The 23928-nt window shown below is 41.4% G+C and overlaps 2 protein-coding genes across 4 annotated transcripts in view; one reads left to right on the top strand and one right to left on the bottom strand.

The window, feature by feature from the left end:
- ETFDH (electron transfer flavoprotein dehydrogenase) overlaps nucleotides 1–18651 on the bottom strand; it is a 47284-nt gene extending 28633 nt beyond the window's left edge. For all 3 annotated transcript variants that reach the window (NM_001444510.1, NM_001444512.1, NM_001444511.1), the window contains 1 exon segment: nucleotides 18318–18651. In NM_001444510.1, the coding sequence (NP_001431439.1) occupies nucleotides 18318–18351 (34 nt within the window). In that variant the 5' untranslated portion in view covers nucleotides 18352–18651.
- A 211-nt stretch (nucleotides 18652–18862) lies between these two features.
- C8H4orf46 (chromosome 8 C4orf46 homolog) lies at nucleotides 18863–22436 on the top strand. Its single transcript, XM_005666666.4, has 2 exons — nucleotides 18863–19143; nucleotides 20370–22436. Exons 1-2 carry the CDS (start codon nucleotides 18961–18963, stop codon nucleotides 20523–20525), a joined length of 339 nt encoding a protein of 112 aa, XP_005666723.1. The 5' UTR covers nucleotides 18863–18960; the 3' UTR covers nucleotides 20526–22436.
- Nucleotides 22437–23928: the final 1492 nt, after the last annotated feature.

The raw sequence follows: 23928 nt of genomic DNA, 5'->3' as shown, positions 1-23928 counted from the left end.
CTGCAGGCCTACACAACAGCCACAGCATCAATACCAGATCTGAACCTTATGTATAACCTATGCTGCAGTTTACCCACTGAGCAAAGCCAGGGATCAAACCCACATCCTCATGGACATTATGTTGGGTTCTTAACCCACTGAGCCACAAGTGGAACTCCCCTGATAATTACTCTTAAAAAAAGAAAACCACAGTAATTAATTTTCTCTACTTGTAAACAGTTTACTAAAAACTTAGACTACAAGTAATTTTTTAAAACTTAGTTAACCCTTCACCTATCCTAAATTTTGAAAAAAAAAAAAAAAACCAATAAAGATATTGTAGGAGAGCTCAGTTCCAGAGCTCAAATATCATTATTATTATTCAAAAATATTTCTTAAATATTTATATTATTTCCCATTAAAGATAAGTTTGTTTTATGATACATTGTGGTTTAATGAATAGAAATTATTATTTGCTTCTGAAAAGTGAAGACTTGGTATCAGACAAAACTGTAATGTTATTGCTTATACAGTTACAGATTTCCTTGGAAGTATTTGGAACTGGGTAATCTGATTTCTTTCAGGGGGTAAAAAAATTTATGACTTTTAACCTCTTTCTGAAACAAATCTGATACTTTGCTTTAGAGATTTAAACACTTAGATACCTTGGCTAAATTTTGTACAGAAATCAGGTCAAAAGGTCTGCTGAACTCATAACATCACCATGTCAAAATCTCACTGATGTGCATTTGCATCTATCTGTTTGATGCCAATAGTGCTAACAACAGGCTATGAAAATAGCAATGATCTAAACATCCAAGGAAAATGGAAATATTAATTTTGGTATGATTTAACTAAATAAGAGTAGGGCAGACAGCATCCCATTACTTTGATATTCCAAAAAGCATAAAGCATATTATGGATGAAGAATGTTGCTTGCCAGATAACTAAACAAAGGATATTGCAGCCATCAAGCCACCAGTCATGCAGCCTCCCACACCCTACACTGTGCGCCCTGAGGGAACTCAGGATGGAGAAAACAGGACACTGGCCCTAGATAGTTAAGGAGCATATCAAAGGAATTTTTTTTTCTTTTTTTCTTTTTACAGCACATCTGCAGCATATGGAGGTTCCTGCTAGGTTGAATTGGACCTGCAGCTGAAGCCTACGCCACAGCCACAGCAACACCGGATCTGAGCCGCATCTGTGACTTGTGCTGCAATGTGCAGCAATGACAAATCCTGAACCCACTGAGTGAGGACAGGAATCGAACCTGCATTCTCATGAATACTAGTCGGGTTCTTAACCCCATGAGCCCCAAAGGGAACTCCCAAAGGACTGATTTCAATGAGCCTAGACTCTTGCATCTTCCCATACATAGAAAAGTGCTAAATTCCTCAACTTGAGATGTCTGCTTTTTTAAATTAGCAATAGTCTTCTTTTTTTTACCCCCTTGGCTGTGCCCACAGCATGTGGAAGATTCTGGGTCAAGGATCAAACCCTCATGGCAGCTGCGGCAACATAGATCCTTAACCCACTGTGCCACAAAGGAACTTCTAATTACCAAAAATCTTCTGATGTTCCCACAACCTGTTTTTTCTTTCTTTCTTTTTTTTGGGCAAACAAAAGTCCTGGGGGACAATGCATTTCTCTTCCTGTGTCTTTGAGATGTAAAAGTTCTAACTGCTCTTCTTTAGCATTGTGTGTGTGTGTGTTTGTGTATGTGCGCGCGCACGCGTGTGTTGTGGACGCGCGCGTGTGTTGTGGAAACTTGGACTGTGCCATCCGGAAGGTACACACATGGTGTACATTTGGCAGCCAATTTGGGAGATTGGATTCTGAACCATTCTCCTCTGTGACAAGTCTCAGAGGCGTTTTGTCATTTTAACCTTTGTTGCATCAGTCTGTATGATGATAAGGCCTTTACTTTCTTGGAATAAGCCTGGACCTTGGTTCAAGGGCATCCTTCACATTCTCTTGTGAGGAATGCCTCTTGAGTCTTAATTGGTTTGAGTCACTATTAAGATATATCTCATTAATGGCCAGATAATGGATCCTTTAAATTGGAGTAACTTCTAAACTCCTAAGTTTTCAGAGAGCTCTCATTATGAACAGCTGTTTTATTAGTACCTATGAAAAAAATAAATTAGAAGGGGGCAAAAAATACGTATAATGGTTAATCTAAGAACTCCTTTAAAACAAACAAAAAACAGTCTGGGAAGCCTTTTTTCTTTCTTTTTTTTGGTCTTTTCTAGGGCTACACCCACGGCATATGGAGGTTCCCAGATTAGGGGTCTAATTGGAAGCTGTAGCCGCCCGCCACAGCCACTTGGGATCCAAGCTGTGTCTGTGATCTACACCACAGCTCACGGCAACGCCAGAATCCTTAACCCAGTGAGTGAGGCCAGGGATCGAACCCAAAACCTCATGGTTCCTAGTCAGATTCGTTAACCACTGGGCCACGACAGGAACTCCAAGTCTGGGAAGGATTATTTGTGATCTCTGCTTCCCTCATGAGTCTCACAGATTAAAAACATTAGGGTAATTAATGTCAACTAGGTTGATTAACAGGGAAATTAAAAAAAAAAAAAAACACACACACACACACAAAGCTGAAGGGAATGTCCGAGACTTCTTCCTAATCAGGTGGAAATTTTAAAGGGGCCTGTCCCAAAAGGATAAAGACATCTATAGATGGTTATTAAGAAATGGGATGAACAAGACAGATGTTAATGGCATTAAAACAAAAGGTTTTGATACAACATTACCTAAGGTTGGATGGACCAAAGGGACACTCTACTGGTCCCCAACATTAAGGAGCTTCAAACAAGTCTACTCTATTTATCCCAGTTTAAAAAGCATATATTTAAAAGGCTGGAAGAAAATTAAACTGAGACAACTGACCAACAATTACTTGGGGCAACAGTTATGCCAATTTTCAAGTTAAGGGACTGACAAAAGGGCCTGAGGTCCCTTGGCTCAGCTCCTCACTGGGGACATCAGAGCCTTTTATACAAAATAGATACAATGGTCAGGGAATAAAAAAGAAAGAAAAGCTTCTAGGAGTCCCTATAAAACCAAGGCTTGTTGACTGGGTCCTAATGAAAACTAAAGTCAAAGGCATAACGCTTGATGGAATTGGACGAAAGCTTATAAAAATTGGTATGTTTAAATAAACCTCATATAAAATGGTTACATCTCTTCTGTTTGATTATACTGTGGAATAGCCATATTTCATGGGGCATGTGTCCCTTGCTTATATAAAAGCCAGGACATGTGACTCTGCCCCTCAGGAAATGTTAATTAAACATACTAAAGGGTACCAGTAGCGTTCCCTGAGCCTCACAATACAAAGTAAACTGGGAACAATATTCAGGGGCCAATAAAAATAATAATAATAGAGATTTTGCTCTGTGTCTAACCCGTACACTCAGAAAGAGGGCCTTTGTTGAATGCCTTATGCAAGCTTTTGAAGGCATGATAAATTAAATCCTGAATTTCTAGAATATGGAACTCTTGATTTTCAGTTTAGCTAGAAATCTTCTCCACTGATATAAAAGCAAATGAAAGAAAATACAGTTGGAAAAATCAATCTTTTAACAGCATTTAGGCAGCAGACAAGTTCTTTGGAGAATTAAAAGCAACTGCCTTTGTCTTGGACATCTCTACAAATCAGAAATGTAAATAGAGCCCACAATTGCAGCCACAAGAGGCTGAACCTAATTAGCTCAACCAGGTAAAACCTGAAACCAAGGGGAAAAGGGGAAGGCCTTTTTAAACTTAAACCACTGGAAAGACTCCATCACATAAAAAGTAATTCGCTACCTTCTTACAGATTATGAAGGACAAATACAAATCTTAAAATTCTTTCCTACAAATAGCTAAGCCTTAATTGAGCAAACAAATTAACTTTACCCAACTGTTATTTAGAAACTAGTGAGTTTATACTGTTAACACCTGATTCACAACTAAGTTTTTAGAGCAAAGCTATGAGATGTCGTTTTGTCTGTTCATATCTGTGTGTACATTATACATATGTCTCTACTTCTAGAAAATATTACCAAGATTGAATTTAAAGGAGTTCTATTTAACTGACCTAAAAGTTAAGTGCTTACAAATTAAATATTTCTAAATATAAAGAAAACTGGCCAGAATGAATTTCAGGTTCACGTGATCTTGGAAATATTAGATATTAACTTAATGAAACTGAGCAGGGCCCTGTGGGGCTGGGTACAATAGCCTTTCTGTGCTTCCCATTTCTAGTTAGGAAAATGGGCCTCATTCAGCTTCCATGAGCTTCCTGGACAGGTTCAGGCAGTTGCTGATCAGGGAAGGAAGCGGATGCAAAGACAAGGGGGGAATGGTCAAGGAACAGCAGTGCAGCCTTGGGGCAGGACCCTGGTGCCCTCTCAAGGGATACCCAAAGTAATAATATAGGCTTCTTTTAGAAAGGAGTACTTTAAAACTGAACACCTTCTTTGTCCTTCTCCCTGACTTAATTGCACCCTAAACACATCACCTGCAAGCTAAAGATTAGGCATTCTGAGCACAATTGCCTGTGGGTTAAAGATTATTAGCACATGCTGTTTTTGAGGGACTTTCCTAGTTTGTTCTAATCTCTGATCAATATGCCACTTTCACAAGTACTGTTATTCGAGGCAATAACCCAGAAGACCACCATCGTGATCGTGCCAAGACCTCCTGACCCCAGCTTTGATGACTAAGATTTCCCCCAAAAAAGAAGAATGCATGTTTGTATCAATCCAGATTCCTATCTGAAAACCTGTTTTTCTCCTTTTTACTATAAAACTCCTGGAGTTCCCATCGTGGCTCAGTGGTTAATGAATCCGACTAGGAGCCATGAGGTTGCGGGTTCGATCCCTGGCGTCGATCAGTGGCTTAAGGATCTGGCATTGCCATGAGCTGGGGTGTAGGCCGGCAGCTGCAGCTCCGATGAGACCCCTAGCCTGGGAACCTCCATATGCCGCAAGAGCAGCCCTAGAAAAGGTAAAAAAGACAAAAAAAAAAAAAAAAAAAAACAAACTCCTACAATTCTTTCTTGGGGGAGTGGGGGCAGAGTCTTTAAGGCATTAGCCTACTGTAGCCACCTTTGCCCGGCAAAGCAAGTGAAGCTATTTTTTCCTCCTTTACCCAAAACGCTGTCTCCGTGTTTCAGTTCTGCAACAGCAGACAGAGGCCGAAATCTGGCAACAAATTCTGTGGGCTTGTCCAGGATCTGCCTGTGGGCAGGTGGCCCCACAGGGCTCCAGCTTGATGGAAAGCTGTGAGGTTTCACTCCATGCCAGTCTCCCTTCAGGTGAGTGGAGGGTTGGAGGACTCTTTCAGAGGCCATATTACTGAGAGTTTCCTGCTGCAGGGCCAGGCCCCGAGGAGACCTGACTGGCCATCTCAGAAGTTGGAACTCTGGGCTGGAAAAGTGATCAGAAGGCAAGGACCACCTCAGCAGCTGCGGAGGCTCCACTGGCCTTGGGGGAGTTCCTTCCTTTCCCACTGCTCCTGTCGACCACAACTTCCCACTTCAAGAAACCTTTTTGTGAAGGAGAAAAGTAGCATCTGGGATGTCACACCTCTGCCAGCATCTGGGTAAGTCCCCCAGTGTGTGCTCCAAGGCCCCTTGGGACTTGTCCATCTGGGGAACCTTTGGTTCCCATTTGGGGATTTTCCTTTTGGGAGATCCCATTTGTAATTTTGTGGCTTCCTTTTGGCTGGTGACGATTCCAGTTTTGTTTTCGGTTTTGTGCGCGAGTATTTAATTCCATCTGATGGTATCCTAGAAAAGATTCTGACAGAGGTTCTAGCCTAGGCCTCAGCTTACAAAATCAATCTGGGAAACATCTCCAAAATTGCCTGGGGATGATCGCAGGCAACTAGTCAACTTTAGCTATAAACCAATGACTTGCCACCTGCTTAGCTGGAAGAGACTGAGGGGTCTTGGCTGAAAGTTTGGTTAGGAGGCTGATCTGATGCTTTTCCTCAGTTCAGTTGCCTTAATGGAATTTGTTGGGATAAAGGTGAAAATAATACACGAGAGCCATTGCGCTGAAGAAGAGGGACAAGGCTCCTCTGGCTGGGTCGGTTACCGCTTTCTCAGGTGACTGAGAAATTTAATGGGGGTGATGGTGGCTGAGTCCTCACGCCATGCAGTGGTCCTACAGGGAAACTCACCCATTAATTAAAACCTGATCAACAGGGGACGTGAATAATTGGCCATTCAGCCATCTGAGCACCCATGGTGTCCTAGTTGCCACTTAGAGATCCGAAACACGTAAGAACAAGCTGAAGCAACTCTGGGTTAAAACCTAGAGGAATTAAGTTCTCAAGCAGCACACTGGCCCACCACAGAATGTCATTAGTAAAACTTTATCTCTGACAAATTCAACCTTAAACTAGGAAATAGAGTCGCAAACAGAAAAATGAGAAGCGCCCAAAAGCCAGCCTCCAACACCTCAGCAAGATTTATGTTTGTTCAAAACTTATTTCTAGTATCTACTTAATTGAGTATTAAAGGACAAAACTTGCTCTAAAAATAGCCAAAATAGGCTTTTCTATTGCATATGCAGTTATTAAAGAAAACTCGCTTTGAAGAAAAAAATCTTTTCAGAATTCCCAACTCTAGTGGGATATCCTTTCTTTGCCTTGACTGGCATCCTGATGACTTGGGGTACTTGAGGACCAGGTCACCAGCCAACAGAGCGACCCCGTGGCTGCAACTGGGACCCTTTGATCCCTGGTCTCCTCCTGTCACAGACGACTGGCCAGAGTGCCCTGACGGGGCAAAGGACTAGAGACTTTGTTGAACTTTTCCCCTTTCCTCTCCCTTTTCTCTTTTTCTCCCTTTGAAGACCCAAGATATTTCCATTTACTGTTTATTAGTACTTAGATCTGAAGGTTCTGTGTCTCTGTAGGTTCTTCAAGTGACTACAATCTTGAATTTAAGGGAATGTCTGATTAGGACGGCCATGCCTGTGTGACCTGTACTTTATGTTCTGTGTTGTCATTTGTGATAGCCATTCTGCCTTGTCAAAATAGGAAATTCTGACTCTGCTCTACTGCACAGCCCTCGTGGGTGAATGCTGTCCGAATGGAAAGAGGCTAAGACTATCAATATTTTATTGATAACAAATACTTCATTTTAACACTGTATGGCCAAAATATTCCTTAGACTCCAGAGAAAATTGATTCGGGTGAGACTCTTAAAAATTCCAAAACTGCTTTTTTTTTTTTCTATATATATACAATTAAAAACAAACAAAAAAGCAAGCTTGAGAAAATTCTTTTCAGAATTCTGACCTTGAGGGAATAAGTCCTTCTAGGTGAACTTGCTTTTCTCACTCTGCCTTGAGACCTGGGCTCTCAGGAATACCTATTTTATCTAAACTGTCTCTAATTCCTGAGACTGAGGAAAAAAAAAAATGGGGAAAGAAGTCTTTTCAAAAATCATTTATAGGAGTTCCCGTCGTGGCGCAGTGGTTAACGAATCCGACTAGGAACCATGAGGTTGCGGGTTTGGTCCCTGCCCTTGCTCAGTGGGTTGACAATCTGGCGTTGCCGTGAGCTGTGGTGTAGGTTGCAGACGCGGCTCGGATCCCGCGTTGCTGTGGCTCTGGCTTAAGCCGGTAGCTACAGCTCTGATTGGACCCCTAGCCTGGGAACCTACATATGCCGCGGGAGCGGCCCAAGAAATAGCAAAAAGACAAAAAGACAAAAAAAAAAAAATCATTTATAAACTAGTGAGTTTTATTTGTAACATCTGACTCATGACTTAGCTTAGAAAATGACGCTATGAGATCTCTGCGCCTATGAGTTTGTGTATGCATCGTGTCTTAACTTAGGGATGGTATTATCAAAAATTAAATATAACCGAGCCCTACTTAATTGGCTTAAAGGAAATTAAGTGCATATATAAATTCTCAAAATATGCAAGGGAACTAACTGGCCAGAATAAATTTTAGGTTCACGTGAACTGGAAAATATTCAGTATTAAATTAATATCTTGTCTTAGAATGTTTGTTGATCTAATTAATACAGACCTGTCTTTAGAGTTATCAAAATTAAGTGTAATACCTTATTATACTTAGGTTTAACAGAAGTCAAACGAGACACTGAGATATCAGTTACTAAACAGAGAAACTAAAGGTATTTAGGACTATTAATATATTTGTGCCACCCTGAGATGTTCTCTGTAAGAAAAACACATGCTGGAGGAGTTCCCATTGGAAACGAATTAGACTAGTAAGCATGAGGTTGCAGGTTCAACTCCTGGTCTGCTCAGTGGGTTAAGGATCTGGTACTGCTGTGGGCTGTGGTGTAGGTTGAAGACGTGGTCTGGATTCCACATTGCTTTGATTAAGCCATAGCCCAGAGGCTACAGCTCCAATTTGACCCCTAGCCTGGGAACCTCTATATGCCACTGGTGTGACCCTAAAAAGCAAAACAAACAAACAAACAAAACCCAAAAAACAAAAAAACAAAACACCACATGTTTTTAGAAATTATAAAAGACGGTCCTTGGTTGCTTTAGAAAAGTAAGGATGCGTGTTTTCAGTAAAGAAGGAATGAGGAATGGAAATGCATCTTATTAAGGGAAAAGAAAGACTGTCTTATAGCTTGTTGCTCTGGATGGAAAAGTAAGGGAGACTAGTATGGATACAGAAAGTGATGCAAGATGTGTGGGAAGTGGACACAGAAAAGTTTTGTGTATGGTCAAGACTAAGTTTAAAATAAATTTAATCAAGTAAATTAAAAGTAAGCTGGTGCAAAACTTGAACTTGGCTTTTCTCTGCTAAGAGAACAGTCTTATTAGAATAACAGATTATGTGAAATCCTCTGCCTTTAAGTGACCTGTATTTGCTTTTGAGATCTCTTGTAACTTTGGGAAAAGTATCCACAGTGACCTATGATTTTATTTGTCCAAATGTTTATAGTGAACTTCCTATCAAATTCTAATTGAAGTTTTTTTTTTTTTTTTTTTTGGCTTCAGCTAACTTTGTGATGGTTCAAAGGGCCCCAGGCTTCCCAGAGGTGGGGGAGGGGGAGAGTGAAATTAGGAAAATACATGGAGAGAATATCAAATGAGTGATAAGCCTCCTCAGATTTTACAGTGTGATGTCTCAACAGTAACCAAGTTTGTCAACTGCATTGTAATCAGATCTTAAATGTGCCTTTTTTTTTTTTTCTTTTTTTTGTCTTTTTAGAGCCACACCCATGGCATATGGAATTCCCAGGCTTGGGGTTGAATCAGAGCAACAGCTGCTGGCTGACACCACAGCCACAGCAATGCTGGATCTTTAACCCACTGAGCAAGGCCAGGGATTGAACAGCATCCTCATGCATACTAGTCATCAGGTGTGTTACCACTGAGCCACAATGGGAATTCCTAAATGGGCCTTCTTAAGTCTTTTGTCATTACAGGCAGTTAATGGCTTTAACTCTGATGTCTTTTTAAAAATGCTTCCCCTTCAAGAAGATCTATAGAAAGGACTTTTTGAAAAATATGAGCTCCTGATTTTCAGACTATAATGCTGAACTAGTCCCTGCACTGGACTGCTCTATAGAGGGGACTGCTGACAAAATCATGCTCACATGGAGGGAAAGCTATACCAGGAGAAGACAACATCAGAAGTAGATAGCTGGTCCAAGATGCTGGACCTGACTCAGTATGATGACTTATAATGTCTTCTTGACTTCTTGGACTTCTGCATATGAATCAAATGTTGATCAGGAGCATTATCCTATGCTGATTTTGAAACCCAATCCAATTATTGGGCTGGTGGCCAATTACCTGAGTCTAGTGCTTCTGGGTTGCCTGGCGGATTTCTCCTCTCCAAGGCTCTGACTGAATAACCCTTAAGAAATTTATTTTATTATTGGGTGGAATTTTCTCACCTGGCCAATTAATAATACCTGCTCTGACCCTGACCATAAATATGGATTTTCTTTTAGGGTCACTCAAACTCAGAACAATGGGCTAAGTCTCAATCAAAACTGTAACCTCCTGTTTATTAGAAGGAAATCTCCCACAATTGAGGGATGGGCTGATTTGATTAACCCTAACCTATGACCACTTAAGTTTAAAGGCTCCTCTATGTTGGGAACAATTAGATCATACTAAGAATGATCAGCCTAGCCTAGTGACATTAGGAAACAATGAACAATGCCTACATATTATTAGCCTTGGAGATAGTGGCTGGTGTGGAACAGGCTGGGTCAGTTGACGGGAGATTTGCTGGGTTACATCAAATGGAACTCAGTGAATTTGTAGTACTAATTTATGGCCTTGGCTTCCAACAGGATGAATAGGAAGTTTTTTATATATATATAAAACTGTATATATATATATATATATATATATATTCTAGGCCTCCTTTAGACTCAAGATCGTATATTTAACAACTTAAAGATGACCCTAACCAATCTACCATTGATAAGAGCCCAATGGGTCAAGAAACCTGTATTCCACTAGTACGACAACTTAGCAGCTATTTTTGCCCTGTCAGTGGGATTGGAGCCTATAATCAGCCACATCAAAGACTTAAGAAATTTCCCTCAACAGATTTTAAACGACAGTAACCAGGCTATTAGCCTACTGAATTCTAAGGTCCTATGCTGCTTTAAGTGACGTGCTCCATAGTCTTGACAACATACTCTAAAACTGGTTTGGAGTAGGAAGCTATTGGCTTAAATATTTACTTATAACTATTAGCTATATTGCTTGTATCTTGACTGTCTTATGAGATTATTGTAACTTATTTTACCAAATGTGTGACTGAGCCTCCAAGAAAAATAATTATGACTAGGTGACTTGAAGCAGTTAACCAAATATACAGTTCTTTACCAGGTCTATGATTGTAATAGTGTAATTCTAAATATGGGAAAATGAAACAAGAGGGAATATTTCCCTGGACCGTAATAGACTAGTAAGACAGGTGGTCCAGAGACTTTTGGCTACTGTAATAAGGCCTAGTCTAGTAATAGCGCATTGAATGGACTATCAGTGAAATCTTTGCCAGACCTAGGAATGAGCATTCCTCGTACCGTGGGATGAAAATAAGTCATGAAATGCCTCCCAAAACTATGTGTCAAATTTATGACCATGAGGGAGTCCTATGAACTGGGGATTGGCACTTGCCATCTGCCTCTACACAGATTGAGTCATGAGCCTTTCAACACCTCCTGAAAGGTCTCCGGGTGGAGATCAGGAGTGAGGCACTCTGTGCTCTGGTAAAACTGGCAGAATAGGTCTTCAGACAGATAGTTTTTCAGAAGAACATTTTATGAACCGAACTCTTATATCTCCTCATATCTAGAAAAGCACTAATGTCATTAACAGTGATATCTGCCTTGGCCATCAAGGAAAATACTATTAAAAAATGGAGTACCTAAGGTTCAGACATCCAAAGTAATGCTAGGTGGCATTAGGATCGTGATTTCAGACAAGCCCTTGTATTGCTGAGAACTTTCTGACCCATTAGACTTGGGATGCCACTAGCCATTCTTAAAGCAATATCTGCTGGTAGCCAGCAGCTGCAATCTTATGGCTTCAAGGAATCTCCTGACTACTTTTTTGTTTGTCTGTCTTTTGTCCTTTTAGGGCCGCACCCACGGCATATGGAGGTTCCAAGGTTAGGGGTCTAATCGGAGCTATAGCTGCCAGCTTATGCCAGAGCCACAGCAATGGGATCTGAGCCTCATCTTTGACCTACACCACAGCTCACAGCAACGCTGGATCCTTAACCCACTGAGCAAGGCCAGGGATTGAACCTGTAACCTTGCGTTTCCTAGTCAGATTCATTTCCGCTGTACCAGGACAGGAACTCCAGAATCTTCTAATTATTAAATTTTTTAGACAATGAAATTGCTTTAGATCAGACATTAGCAGAGAAAAAGGAAATATATAATCATTGTTATGTATATGTCAGTACCATATCGGAAGTTAAAAAACCCACGCAGACAACAAGTCTCCCCAGAGTGACCGCTGCAGACTGGGTTTGGGTTAATTCTCAAAGAATGAGCTCTCTTTTGTCTAGTGAAGTTCCAGTTGTCACTCCTTCTACTTCTAACTGGGTCTGTTGCACTAGAATGTTCAAGAGATTGAGATCTTAATCATTCAAGACTCAGATCCAGGACTTGGAACTCAGGAATATTTCTAATTTGGTGTCCATTCCCTAAATTGAGGCAGGACTATGCCCCATTTCAGCAGGAAGTAGCCAGAGTGGTCGTCACCCCATTCCCTGGAAGACTTGGGAAAATGTAAAACAGAAGTGGGGATTTAAAACCAAGATCCCCCTAATACCGAGTTCCTCTGCTGAGTTTATGATTAACAACTCTCCAAAATGATTAATTCCTTTCTTGTCCAACACTTGTTCTCCTCAAGATTGAGGAGTATCAAAGAAAGGGGGGTGGGGAATGAAACCAACAGGGCCCTGGGGGGCTCCTGGGTGCAAAAACCTTTCTGTGTTCCTCATTTCTTGTTCTCAGGAATGAGCTTCATTCAGCTTCCATGACCTTCCCTGAGTAGGACAGGTTCAGGCAGTTGCTGATCAGGGAGGGAAGGGGATGCAAAGACAAGGGGGGAATGGTCAAGGAACAGCAGTGCAGCCTTGGGGCAGGACCCTGGTGCCCTCTCAAGGGATACCCTAAATAATATAAGCTTCCTTTAGAAAGGAGTACTTTAAAACTGAACAGCTTAGAGTCCTTCCTTGTCCTTCTCCCTGACTTAATTGCACCCTAAACACATCACCTGCAAGCTAAAGATTAGGCATTCTGAGCACAATTGCCTGTGGGTTAAAGATTATTAGCACATGCTGTTTTTGAGGGACTTTCCTAGTTTGTTCTAATTCCTAATCAATGTGCACCTTTCACAAGTACTATTATTCTAGGCAATAACTCAGAAGACCACCATTGTGATCATGCTGAGATCGCCTGACTCCAGTTTTGTTTTTTTTTTTTTTTTTTCTGTCTTTTTAGTGCCGAACCCAAGGCATATGGAAGTTCCCAGGGTAGGGGTCGAATTGCAGCTGAGGCTGCCAGCCTCCCCAACAGCCACTAGAAATCCGAGCCACATCTGCTACCTACACCATAGCTCACAGTAACGCCAGAACCTTGACCCAAGGAGTGAGGCCAGGGATCGAACCCATGTCCTCATGGATACTAGTTGGATTCGTTACCACTGAGCCATGATAGGAACTCCTCCTGACTTCATCTTTGATGACTAAAGTTTCTCCCAAAGAAAGAGGAATGCATGTTTGTCCCAATCCTGATTCCTATATGAAAACCTGTTTTTCTCCTTTTTTACTATAAAACTCCTTGCAATTCTTTCCAATGAGGGACACAGTCTTTAAGGCATTAGCCTGCTGTGGTCCCCTTTGCCTGGCAAAGCAATAAAGCTATTTTCTTCTCTCCTTTATCCAAAACTCAGCACTGACACAGAGGCTGAATTTTGGCAAAAGTATCTGGTATTGAAGCGTTTAGCTAGCTTTGTTGGTTCTACTGTATCTAGGTTTATTGAAGGTCAATATATTCATGTTATTTCTATTGCAGAGTTTGTCAGCAAGGAAAAAATTGGTACGATTTTCATAAATTATAAAGGTAAATGAGATAAAGAGTTTTCAGGTGAACTTCTTTAGGAATTAATTATGTTTTGGGTACATCTATCTAAAAATAGTTTCTCCAGGTTTTTGGTAAATTGAGTTTTGCCAAGTTAAATGATTGAATATTCAGGTTATTTATTTATTTTAAGAACCACAACTGCGGCATATGGAAGTTCCTAGCCTAGGGACTGAAATGGAGCTGCAGCTGGGCCCTTTGTCACAGCCACACCAATGTGAGATTTGAGCCTCATTTGCACCTACAGCACAGCTTGTGGCAGTGCCAGATCCTTAAGCCACTGAGCGAAGCCAGGGACTAAACCCTTATCCTCACGGATACTAGTTACATTCTTAATCAGCTGAGCTATAATTGAGAACTCCCCCAGGTCATTTCAAAAAAGATAAAATACTGGGCATTAACTGCTAAACAGGTCTAAATTTACTTACTTTGTCTCTTTACAAGAGGGAAATGAAAGATGTTTGACTTTATTAGACACATGTCTTGCTTGTAACATGGAGAAGGGAATAAGAAGATGTATGTTCCTGCAGGCTAGGGAATATTCCAATCAGAAAATGCTGGTATGGCAGACAGCTCACAATTACTTGTTCCTACAAGGTTTTCACTAGAGATTAAAGTTTTTCAGGGTTAAAACAAATACATAATCAAAGCTACCAAAAATATTAAGGGAAATATCTCTATGTGCAAGGAAAGTAAGATGCATGTTTTCAGCAAAAGAAGATATGAAGAATAGAAATAAACTTGCTGGGAAAAGAAAGGGGATTTTGTCCTAGAGCTAATTATTTCTAGATCAAAAAAGGAACAAACTAATATGGATACAGAAAGTTGTGGAAAGGGAGACTTGAAAAGGTAGTTTTGTACATGGTCAGGCTGACATTAGATTACATTTAGTTAGGTAAATGGATTTTGTTATTAAAAGAGAGCTAGTACAAGACTGGACTTGGTTCCTCTGTTAAGACAAAGTTTTCTTGGAATGCTGCTTTTGGTAACAGACTGTGAGTTTCTTTGCCATTAAGTGATCTGTATTTGCTTTTGAAATCTTTCATCACTCTGGTTAAGTGAACAAGTATTGTTTCATAGTGACCAATGATCCTATTTGACCAAGAGGTTTGAAACCTTTTTATATTTTTTGACAAACGTCCCAAATATCAAATTCTAACTAAAGTTCTTTTGACCATCAGCTTCAAAGAAATCCTGAGACATCTCAGAAAGGGATATTAAACTAATTAGGTTTATTTATATTCACTTACATGGGATACAGTTCAAATAAGTGGCGATAAAACCTTCTTAACATTAGATGTCATTAATATGGATCACCCAAAATTTATATGGAATTCCCTGATATGTCCTGATACAGTGTTATCAATCATAATTCTAGTCATTATCTTGAAATGTTTTTTGTCACAGAAATATCTGTTTCTTATCAATTACATTGTAACCAGATCTTTTTTTTTTTTTTTTTTTCCCACTGTACAGCAAGGGGGTCAGGTTATCCTTACATGTATACATTACAATTACAGTTTTTCCCCCACCCTTTCTTCTGTTGCAACATGAGTATCTAGACATAGTTCTCAATGCTAGTAACCAGATCTTTTTTAACCATGCCAAATTAAGTCTTTTGTCATTTATAGACAATCACTGTTTTACTCTGATGCTTTTATAAAATGAAGATCTTTAAGAAGATTTTAGAAAAGGACTTTTTGGCAAATATAAATTTCTGATAAATTTTGGATCATACCACTGGAAAACCTTTCCTCTTACACTTACCTACAACAAGTTGATAAAGAATAACTTTGTAAACAAAGATGAGGCATTTATCTTTTTCTCTTTATTTGTTCCCTCCAGAATTTGGCTTCTCTAACTAGCTCCCCTGTGGACTTGATGGCTTACTTTAAGAAGATTACAAATAGTTACATTAATTATTTTAATTTGCTCTCTCTTGTTGGTTTCAAATTATTTACGCCTTGTGCCTTTCTCTGTTGTACTAGGACCTTCTTGATGTTACTAGTTGGGGAGTTCCCGTCATGGCTTAGTGGAAATGAACCTGACTAGTATCCACGAGGATGCAGGTTCAAGCCCTGGCCTCACTTCAGTGGGTTAAGGATCTGGCGTTGCTGTGGTATAGGCCAGAGGCTGCAGCTCTGATTCCACCCCTAGCCAGGGAACCTCCACATGGTGTGGGTGCAGCCCTAAAAAAAGAAAAGAAAAAAGAAACAATGTTACTAGCTTTATTATTTATATCCTGTCTATTTTATAAGATTGTTTTTTCTTGCATTACCCAATGTGTAACCAGGCCTCCAAAAAAATTAATATCTCAAGATAGTTGATCACATATATAACTGCATAGAAGAACTGCAACAGTATAACTTTTAATATGGGGAGTAGCAACAAGGAAAAACATCTCCTGGATAATAAACTAGCATAATAAACAGGCCCTCCCGAGAATTTTAGATTATCAATAGGCCCTGACGCAAAGAGTAACCTATGGAGTGACCCATCAACAGAATCTCCAACTGATCTGGGAATGAGCCTTCCTAGTGCTATCAGACAAAAATTGGTCATGAAATGACTCCCAAACATTGGCTGAATTTATGACTAAAAGGAGGTACCACGAACAAAGAACATCACCTTATATCTATAAACAAAGGATATGCTGCCATTAAGCCATCAGTCACTGCAGGCACCCCTGACCATTCACCCTGAGTTAATTCAGGATGGAGATAAACAGGATACTGGCCCTAGGAGTTAAGGTGCATATCAAAGGGATGATTCCAATGAGCCCAGACTCATGCATCTTCCCCTACAGAGAAAAGTGCTAAATTCATTAACTTGAGATGTCTGGTTTTCTTTAATTAACAATAATCTTTTGATGTTCCAAGTACCCCACCTTGTTCCCCCCCACCCCAGGTATCCTGGTCCCTCCCTTACCTCTTCAGAACAGTCCCTCAGAGCTAGCTGAGAGGCCAGCTCCTGTGCCTAAGTCTCCAGTATGTCTTCCAAACAAAACGTAATTCTCAAATTTTAGGTCGTGCTTTTTTTTTCAGTCAACAGTATCTACATAGTAGGTGTAGTAATACATGCATGAGTAATAGAAACTTTAAACAAAATCCTAATTATTTAATATATGGTGGCCAAATTTGACAAAATTCTACTTTCATGAAATTTACACAATATTAATATCCTTAAATTTCCAATATGTACACTTATTTATTCCATAACTAAAAATTAATTAATTTTAATTTTTTTTAGCTTTTTTTTTTTTGCTCCCACAGCATGTGGAGGTTCCCAGGCTAGGGGTCAAATCAGAGCTGTGGCCACCAGCCTACGCCAGAGCTACAGCAGCACAGGATCCAAGCTGCGTCTCCAACCTACACTGCAGCTCACGGCAACGCCAGATCCTTTAACCCACTGAGCAAGACCAGGGATCGAACCTGAAACCTCATGGTTCCTAGTCAGATTCATTAACCACTGCGCCACGATGGGAACTCCTTTTTTTAGTTTTTTTAGGGCCACATCTGCAGCATATGGAAGTTTCCAGGCTAGAGGTCAAATCAGAGCTGTAGCTGCTGGCCTACACCACAGCCACAGCAACACCAGATCTGAGCCGCGTCTGTGACCTACACCACAGCTCATGCCAACACTTGATCCTTAACCCACTGATCTAGGACAGGGATCAAACCTGTGTCTTCATGAATACTAGTCAGATTCATTACATCTGAGCCACCATGGGAACTCTCCAAAATTAATTTAAATAAAAATTAAAAACCAGTTGTGAGAGAATTCAAGATCCTGTAGTACACTTTTTGAACTTTAAACCTTTTGTTTTTAAATAAACCACCCCCTCCAAAAAAATCCCCCAAACCACCCAACTGCATCCTACTTTTTTTTTTTTTTTTAAAAAAAAAGAGGAGGTAATGAGGTATTTTACCAAGTCATCAGGATGGTTCTAGGGGCAAACAGAACACCATAAGCCCCTAGAGTTAATTTTAGACAACGTAGAAAAATTCCTGGCTCCAGATAGTCTGATGACTCAGGCAGCATACACATGTTAATGATGATGTGCCACATTAGACTTCGAATTCTTTTTTTTTTTTTCTTTTTTGTCTATTTTAGGGCTGCACCCCGGCATATGGAGGTTCCCAGGTTAGGGGTCTAATCAGAGCTGAAGCCGCCGGCCTACGCCAGAGCCACAGCAACGCCAGATCCCAGCCGCGTCTGTGACCTACACCACAGCTCACGGCAACGCCGGATCCTTAACCCACTGAGCAAGACCAGGGATCGAACCCACAACCTCATGGTTCCTAGTCGGATTCGTTAACCACTGAGCCACGAAGGGAACTCCTAGACTTCGAATTCTTAAAATGGGGTAGGATGACTGCAAATACACAAGTAAGGTGAGGACCAAGGAAAAAAAATCTGTGCAAATGTTAATTTACTCATTTGCAACAAGGCAACAGACATTACCTGAGCTTGGGATAAGAGTCTGCACCAGGACTTGGAGAGATTCCGCTCAGGAGCCGTGTTGACAAGTTCACTGCATTCATGACCTATGTCCTAGTTGTCAACTCTTCCAATTGAGACAAGCCCAGGGGAGGAACCCAGCGGCGACCCTGCGCCCTTTGCTCTGAACTAGTTCCACCCCCCAGCGGTGGTCCCGCGCGCCCCTCGTAGACCCTCGACTTTGCTCCCCGCGCCCGCAGACCCCTCCTCACCTGGGCTGGCCAGCTTGGCCAGCGGCACCATCATGCTCTCGGCAGCCGGGACCCCGGCGTACAGCGAGGGAGGAGGCCCGGCTGGGGCTCGCCCGGGCACGGGACCACTAGGCCGCGGGGGGCGCCATCCCCGCCGGGACAACTGAAGTCTCAGGCGGAGTCAGCCTCCCTACTCAGCCGGCCACTCTGGCTTCACCGTACTGCCGCCTCTTTCTTGCTGTGCGCCTGCGCCACGCGCGATATGACTGCCCGTAGGACTTCTGGGTCACAGACCAAGACGGAGAGGGTAGGGAACCCTTCCACCCGGGGCAAGCAGAGGACACCAGCGAAGACTACAAATCCCAGGGTGCAACGCGCTTGGCGCCAAGAAGCGGAGGCGGGGCGGTGCGCGGAACTCTAGGAGTTGTAGTCTTCGGCTCAACAGTCCAGGTTGCCCGACTGGGGGTTTGCGCAGGAGTGAAGAGCCGCCCAAGGCGAATTAACTGGTTTCTGATTGGCTGTCCGGAGAAAATGACTGGGCTTCGCGGTCCACCGCCGAGAGACTAGAGGAGGCGGGGTCGCTGGACTTTGGGCGCGAGCGGTTGAAAGACAGTTGGTGTCGGTTCGGCTGTCAAAGTCCGGTCCCGCCGCCCAGCCCGGCTCCATGGAGGACCCTGAGGAGCTGCTGGTTTCTTCGCCTCCCCCGCCGCCTCCCTCCTCTCCCTCTTCAAACTCATCTTCAGCATCTTCCCCAGGCGTCCCGGGGAGTTTGGGATGGCCGGTTCCAAGCAGGAGCAGCGGCCGGACAGTGGACCCCCTGGAGGAGGTGGAGCTGCAGATCGGAGACGTGGGTGTGGCCTGCGGGGCCGGGAGGGGCCGGAGGGACGGGGTCCGCGCCCAGCTAGGGGGGCTGGTGAGGAAGGGTGGGGGTCCGACGCCGCCCAAGGCCCCTTCCCCCATGTGGTGTACCAGTTGAGGCGTTGGGAATTGGGGTGTCCCTCCACCCGCCCCGCCCCGCCCGGTTTTCTTTGTGCCTGGCCATCTGGTTTCCAACACGCGCTGTAACCCGAAACCACACAGATCTCATTCGCCCCCACCTTCGCCGTCCTTGGGTGCTGAGGGTCAGGCTGTGATTTCTTACCCGGGGACTTAAGGACTGCTGTCCTAGTTGGCCACCTGCCCAGAGTCAGCTGACAGATATTATCTGTCCCACCGTCCTGTGCGCTAGATCCAATTAGGACGGGTTAGTCACCACCCCATGGTGCAGATTCCTTTCACTAACGGTTCAAAGACCTCTCCCTCTGAGCACTTGGCATGCCTAGTCTGGATGGTTTCTGTTGAATCTCCAATTTCCAGGCGCCCAGCTACTGGAGCGCATGAGCACACACACACTCTCTGTCTCTGTCTCTCTGTCTCTGTCTCTCGTTCCCCCGCCTCCGCCCACCGCTCCTTCCAAGTGACCCTGTAGGATGGAGTGCTGATGTGTTATCCAGGAACAGTGCTATTTCATGTAGTGGGCGAAGAAAGCATTTGATCAAGGAGTTTTCCACCAAGGGATGATTGTCTACTGCACCTGTTTTGATTTTGTTGATGTTATTTGTAAGCTGAGAGCATCTCTTCTTTGGACTATACATTTTCATAGTCTACAGCGTTCATGGGTAAAAATAGTGGAGCCATGCCCTTGTTACCCATGTATTAAGCGTTATTTATGGAGTCTTTCAGCTCCTTCTGATACTTTGTGTCAAGGGATCCAAGTCTCCTGTTGAGCTAAATCAGACTAGTGATTTGTAAATAAAAAAGTATCGACTGGTCATTTCTCATGCATAATGGATATCTTTCTAGCACATCTTACTTCCTCAAAGCTTACTTCATATTAACGAATTTCTTTGGTTCCCTGAAAGAGCCAGTATTTTAGTTCTAAGATTTTTTTTTTAACTTTTAAAGAAGATAACTTTAAATTTGAGGCATCAGATTTGAGGTTCTGTTATTTTCAGACTGGTTTGTAAAATGAGGTGAAAATTAAAAAAAAAACAACTTATATTGTTTGACTTTTTTTTTTTTTTTAAATTTCAGGCAGCATTTTCCTTAACCAAACTTCTCGAAGCCACATCTGCAGTATCAGCTCAAGTGGAAGAGCTTGCCTTCAAATGTACAGAAAATGCACGTTTCCTTAAAACATGGCGGGACCTCTTGAGAGAAGGCTATGATTCCTTGAAGGCTGACAACTGACTTGCCATGTAATAGTCCATGTGTTCTCACGATATTTGCAGATGTACCATATGGATAGGATAATCCAGCAGTTCTGTGAAATGAAAATGAAATTTTGCTTGGTTTTCTTCATTTTGTGAAAATAGAATGTTATTTTTGATGCTGACTAGTATTTATCTTTAAATACTTAATGTCTGCTAAACTTTCACACAATCTTTTATGAAAGTTAATTCAATCAGTAGATAATATAATGCCACAGTGTTACCAGTCACAAACTAGATAGACCATTTGTTTGATTTGCAAGAAGATACCAAGCATGGCAGAGTTTGAAGTTGAGCCTCATTTTTTTGGAACAAAGGAGATGACTTTAAGGTTTATCACTGTTTGACTCAGCTCTATTTGGCTAATTTCCGTAGAACCAGTTATTGTGTCTTATTTAATTCTGTATTTTCAGCACCTAGAACATTGTTATACAATAATCACTAAATGTTCAGTGACAATACAGTTAAAAGCAGCGTTTTCTCCCTGTTTTTAGCATGAAGATTATAAATTTTTCTTGAAGAAATATTTGAGTCAGAACCTCATTAACTTGGAGAAAAACATTAACATTATTGCTCTCTTTTTTAACAGGGATTTGAACTTTAACTAGTAACATCTTTTTAAAATACAAATTTTTTTGCCCTTCTCTGATGGATTTTCAAAAAAGAAAATGAAACTTGACTTGAAAGAATGCACATTTTTTCCCCTATTTATTTCTAAGGTTAACTGATTTTACAGAAATTTCTTGTATACAATGTTGTTATATGTTTGGTTGCTCTTTTAAAAGTGCCTTATCAGAATTATGGCTGTGTATTATTACTTTTGGAGCTTTACAAGTAATAATCCTAAATTCTTTCTTTTTTTTTTTTTTTGTCTTGCCATTTCTTGGGCCGCTCCCGCGGCATATGGAGGTTCCCAAACTAGGGGTCGAATCGGAGCTGTAGCCACCGGCCTACACCACAGCCACAGCAACACCAGATCCGAGCCGCGTCTGCGACCTACACCACAGCTCACGGCAACGCCGGATCATTAACCCACTGAGCAAGGGCAGGGATCGAACCTTCAACCTCATGGTTCTTAGTCGGATTCGTTAACCACTGCACCACGACGGGAACTCCATAATCCTAAATTCTAAATGTAATAGTTAATTAAAACTAAACAAGTTACTTTTTTAAATGCGTCAAATTTATTTTTATTTTTATTTTATTTTATTTTGCTTTTTAGGGCCACACCCAAGGCATATGGAGGTTCCTAGGCTAGGGTTCAAATCGGAGGTTCAGCTGTCAGCCTGTTCCACAGCCACACCAACGCCAGATCGGAGCAGCATCTGCAAGCTACAGCACAGCTCACAGCAACACTGGATCCTTAACCCACTGAGCGAGGCCAGAGATCAAACCACAACCTCAAGGTTACTAAGTCGGATTCATTTTTGCTGTGCCAAAATGGAACTCCCAAATGCATAAAATTTATATGATGTAATTGTTTTCACATTGTTTGACCTTAATAACATTGTTCTGTTTTAATTGTCCTGTATCTTAGGTTGTGCGCTCTCTTTTCTTTGGTGGGTTTGTGTTATATGTGTCAGTGATTAAGCGAGCTACTTCTCCACTGTATAACTTCAGGACACTCTGATATGGAATCTTAATTCTTTGTAGGTATGGAGGTATGTATAGAACTATATTCTAAGCCCCATAATGGCTGTGAAAGGGTACAAATAGATGGACAGAGGATAGTTTTGTTCAGTATATTAGGTCATAGCTCTTAAAGAGAACACCCTTGGTGTTCCTATACCAAAGAAATGTTTATTTTGATACTAGAAAAAAAAATTTTTCTTATATGTTGTAAAAATTGCAATTTTTAAAATGAACAAAAATAAACTCTTGTTCAAAGCAATGTGTTTTCCATTTCTTTGGTTTCATTATTTTAAAAGTTCGATTGTGCTCATGTAGTCCCACCAGGCAGATTGAATAAATTATTCCAATTTTAGCTGTGTCATAAGTGTGATCTGTGGTACTTGGCTTTTGTTTGTGTCCCTTCCTACCCCCCAACCCTGTGTATATTTTTTAAGTTAGAAAAAACATATTAATTGATTTATAATTTTACAGACTTGCCCTCAGCTAGGGTTAACCCCTGGTTTTAGACAGTGGAGACTGTTAGTTACTTCCTCAACCAAAACTCATAGCAGCTAGTGTCTGGAGTCCACAGGCCCCACAGCTCAACTCTGCTAACAGTTTCTATTGCCATGTATGATCACAGAGTTCATCTTATAGAGAGCTTTAGAAAACATGTCATCCCTTTTTATATTTCTTTTTGCTCTGCTTCATGGGGAAGAACTCAAAGCATAAAGATTTTCTTGAATACTTAAGACAAATTTTTTAAACTTAGTAACTCATTACCAGCTCTACACAAACCTCAGAGGACAGCTCAACATTTCTTTTTACAGCTGCAGCTGCACCACATGGAAGTTCCTGGGCTAAGGGTCAAACTGGAGCTGCAGCTGCTGGCCTACATCACAGCCAGAGCTGAGCGAGGCCAGAGATTGAACCTGCATGCTCACAGAGACCATCAGTTTCTTAACCAGCTGAGCCACAATGGGAGCAACTGACTGATGGAAACTTTTGAAAGCATCAAGAGGCTGAAGTCAATAAAATGGACTTTTAACATTAAAATAGTGTATTGATTTTCAAAAGTTCTGAATATGCTTCAGATACTATGCTGGGAACTTTGTAAATGTGATTTCATGTAACTTTTGAAGAAAGTGATATTATTCCTCTCTACAGAATAGAAAACAGGCGGAGATGAAATAATTTGCATGAGGGTCACTGACACTAGAATTAGTATGGTTGTCTATGCCATACCCAGCTACCTAGCTCTTGGTTAGACTTATTAATGTTCAAGGTTGTAATTTTATTTACGCTCTCCATATGTGATGGTTTATGTGTTGACTGGACTACAGGATACCCACATATTTTGGTCAAATATTCTGGGTGCTCCTGGATGAGATTAACAATTATATTGGTAGACTGAGTAAAACCAATTCCTCTACATAATATGGGTGAGCCTCATTCAATCAGTTACAGGCCTTGGAAGTGGTGGGTCTTTCTGCCTGATGACCTTCAAACCAGGACATTGGTTTTCCTGGTTCTACAGTAGCTTCTGCATATGAACTTGAACTGGGACATTGGCCCTACAGATTCTGGGCTTGGCAGTGTTCATAATTACATGAGTCAATTCCTTATAATAAATCATTATATATTTAAGTGTGCATATATATATATATGTGTGTGTGTGTGTGTGTGTGTATATATATATATATGCTTTTGTTGAAAGTCTACCATATTCTTCTTATAGAAAAATTATTGCTGTCATTCCATGTAACAACAGA

This window comes from Sus scrofa, chromosome 8, assembly GCF_054392235.1.
Source record: "Sus scrofa isolate SSC_HxYL_T2T_F1_AM1 chromosome 8, Sscrofa_HxYL_maternal_Yorkshire_Landrace_v2.0, whole genome shotgun sequence".
Lineage (NCBI taxonomy): Eukaryota > Metazoa > Chordata > Mammalia > Artiodactyla > Suidae > Sus > Sus scrofa.
This window is presented reverse-complemented; position numbering and strand designations above follow the sequence as displayed.

What these genes read in the sequence shown, in the direction of transcription:
- C8H4orf46 (XM_005666666.4), top strand. Translation starts at nt 18,961, where the DNA reads ATGGAGGACCCTGAGGAGCTGCTGGTTTCTTCGCCTCCCCCGCCGCCT. An exon ending in TGGAGCTGCAGATCGGAGAC is followed by an intron (nt 19,144 to 20,369) that starts GTGGGTGTGGCC and finishes TTTAAATTTCAG; the next exon opens with GCAGCATTTTCCTTAACCAA.